General features: G+C 32.8%; 1 protein-coding gene across 1 annotated transcript; it reads left to right on the forward strand.

Annotated features, from left to right (window-relative positions):
• The first annotated feature begins 301 nt into the window (after nt 1-301).
• LOC127136967 (uncharacterized mitochondrial protein AtMg00810-like) lies at nt 302-1366 on the forward strand. Its single transcript, XM_051063470.1, has one exon. The coding sequence runs from the start codon at nt 302-304 to the stop codon at nt 1364-1366; it is 1065 nt and encodes a 354-aa protein (XP_050919427.1).
• The last annotated feature ends 1734 nt before the right edge of the window (nt 1367-3100 follow it).

Raw genomic sequence — 3100 nt, forward strand, 5'->3', positions numbered from 1 at the left:
GAGAAATAGAACGATACAAAGCGAGACTTGTTGCGAAGGGATACAAACAGAAAGCAGGAGTTGATTATGACAAAGTATTTGCACCTGTTGCAAGAATGGAGACAATTCGATTACTCATATCTCAAGCTGCTCAATTCAAATGGCCAATATTTCAAATGGATGTCAAAACAATTTTTCTGAATGGTGTACTCGAAGAAGAAGTCTATGTTGAACAACCACTCGGGTACATGAAAGCTGGAGAAGAGAAGAAGGTACTGAAATTGAAGAAAGCGCTATATGGGCTGAAGCAAGCACCGCGAGCATGGAACACACGTATCGACACATATTTCAAGGAGAACGGTTCGAGCAATGTCCGTACGAACATGCCCTCTATGTGAAGAAAAATGGAAGGAATGTATTACTTGTTGCTCTCTATGTCGATGATCTTATTTTTCTGGGCAGTAATGGTCAGATGATAGAAGAATTCAAAAGCACAATGACACGTGAATTCGAGATGACAGACTTAAGCCTGATGAGATTTTTTCTTGGTCTGGAGGTTCGACAAGAAGAAACAGGAATCTTCATCTCACAAGAAAAATATGCAAAAGAAATCTTGAAAAGATATAAGATGGAAAGCTGTAATCCGGCTTCGACGCCAATGGAACCAGGAACAAAGTTGTCGAAATTTGATGGAGGAGAACGTGTCGAAGCAGGCAAATATCGAAGTTTGGTAGGAAGTCTTCGCTATCTCACATGTACAAGACCAGATATCTCATTAAGTGTAGGCATTGTAAGTCGATTCATGAAGGAGCTAGTTTACACACATTGGAAAGCATTGAAGCGAATTCTGAGGTACATCCAAGGAACAGTGTCACTTGGGATGTTCTACTCAAATTCAGACAAATACATGTTGGTTGGTTACTCTGACAGTGATTGGTGCGGAGACATAGACGATCGAAGAAGCACTTCTGGATATGTGTTCTTCATGGGAAATACTGCATTCACTTGGCTTTCTAAAAAGCAGCCAATAGTAACACTTTCGACATGTGAAGCAGAATATGTAGCAGCATCCTGGTGCGTTTGTCATGCAATATGGCTCAGAAGATTGATGAGTAAAATGGAGCTAAAACAGAAAGGTGCAACAACAATACAAGTTGACAACAGGTCAGCAATTGAGTTAGCAAAGAATCCAGTAAACCATGAAAGGAGCAAACACATTGACGTTCGCTTCCACTTCATTCGAGAACACGTGAAGGAAGGAAATGTCGAATTGAAGCATGTAGCAAGTAAGGATCAAGCAGCAGACATTTTCACAAAACCACTATCAAAAGAAATCTTCGACAGAGGCAAGAAGTTGATAGGCATGATGAATAGAAGAAACATTTAAGTTTACAAAGGAGCTTTGTTGAATAAACTTTAATGTTATAGTTAGTGGGTTTCTATTAATAAGTTAGTGGAGAGATTAAAAGTATGTTGTAGTTGGAAGGTCAAGAGATAGTGGTCAATTAATAGTATTTACTAATAATTATGTTTCCTAGAATAACTGAAGTTTCTGAGTCTATATAAAGACCAAGGATGTACTCTAACATATAAATACAAAAGTTACAAAAGATTTACTTCCTTCTGTCAGGAGATGAGGAAACTTTATAAAAAAAAATTGTTGAGTCAATAAGTATCTTTTAATGGAACTTACCATCTTCTCATCATAGTCTTAGTGAGGGTGACCTATTATAGCTTGAGGTAATGTTTTCAAATAAAAGTTCTCAGCGGAGTACACTATTACAATTTGGCCAACTTTTCCCAAAAATAACATGCATGAATGTGATGAAAGACGAAACTCACATATTAAACACACTGGATAACAAAATGAATGCCAAAACTATTGTTTCATTGTCCAAGAAACTATGGATCACAATAAGGCTCAACCAAATAGACAATACAAGGTCGATCTAGATGTTGCGAGTGTGGAAAATTTCAAACTTTATTTTTGCTTGGCTCGTATGTCATTACATCATGTTTTAGTAATTGTCAAAACTCTTTCGTACATCTATCAAGACATTTACAAGATTGTTAACTTATTTTGTGTCTACAATAAAAAAAAATATAGTGAAAATATGTATAGGAATAAGAAAAGTCTCTCAAACAATATTCGAATTACAACATAAATAGATATTGCTTATAAACTTAAAAGAAAATATGCATTGCGATGTCTTACCAATCATATACAAAAAAATTGTCCTGATTTTGGAAGCGGAAGCAGTTATATATATATATATATATATATATATATATATATATATATATATATATATATATATATATATATATATATATATATATATATATATATATATATATATATATATATACTTCTTAGAATTTTCATATATTAATAAAGTTCATTATTAATCACAGGTCATTTTGTTGCTACATTAATAGTAAAAGGATATGTTAATTAAAACATCTAGTTAAAAGACAATATCTCTTCAGAGAGAGAAAAAAAAAAGCATAATAACAACAACATAAAATGAAAATACTACTTAAATACCTAACACACTAAAACAATTAGAACAACATCAACTCCAATTTTTAAAGTGATCCTTAAAATACATGAGACATCTAAATCATTTTCAACACGCTAGTAAATATATAGTAGATTTGAAGTATTAACCAACTGTTTATGCATGTCTCCAACTGTTTAAAATTTCAATCCTATTCCCAGTGATCCATAATGGATCCTTGTTCCTATCAAAAAGGACAAAGAGAAATGATACTATCACACCAAATGATACACTTACACAGTAATTTTTTATCATAAATATATACTCATCATTTTTTAATAATATTTTATCTCATTTTGAAATCTGTGTCAAAGTAAAGCATACACCATCATAGCATAGCCGAAGTACAAAAGCATTAACAAACATGTTAAATAAATGGAATCCAGTTATTAGAAGAAGATAGAAAGAAGTGTAAGTAAATGTATCCGGATAGATTCCCTTTTCATTTATACGATTGACCACATAAACACGTCAAATGTAATAATATGTAATAATAGAACTATAGTAAAAAATTCAAGGCTACGGTCTTATGTAACAACGATCTTGTACTTATAAGCAAT

This window comes from Lathyrus oleraceus, chromosome 4 (genome assembly GCF_024323335.1).
Source record: "Lathyrus oleraceus cultivar Zhongwan6 chromosome 4, CAAS_Psat_ZW6_1.0, whole genome shotgun sequence".
In the NCBI taxonomy this organism is placed as follows: Eukaryota; Viridiplantae; Streptophyta; class Magnoliopsida; order Fabales; family Fabaceae; genus Lathyrus; species Lathyrus oleraceus.

Coding starts and splice junctions, on each gene's coding strand:
- LOC127136967 (XM_051063470.1), top strand. CDS start 302: ATGGAACACACGTATCGACACATATTTCAAGGAGAACGGTTCGAGCAA.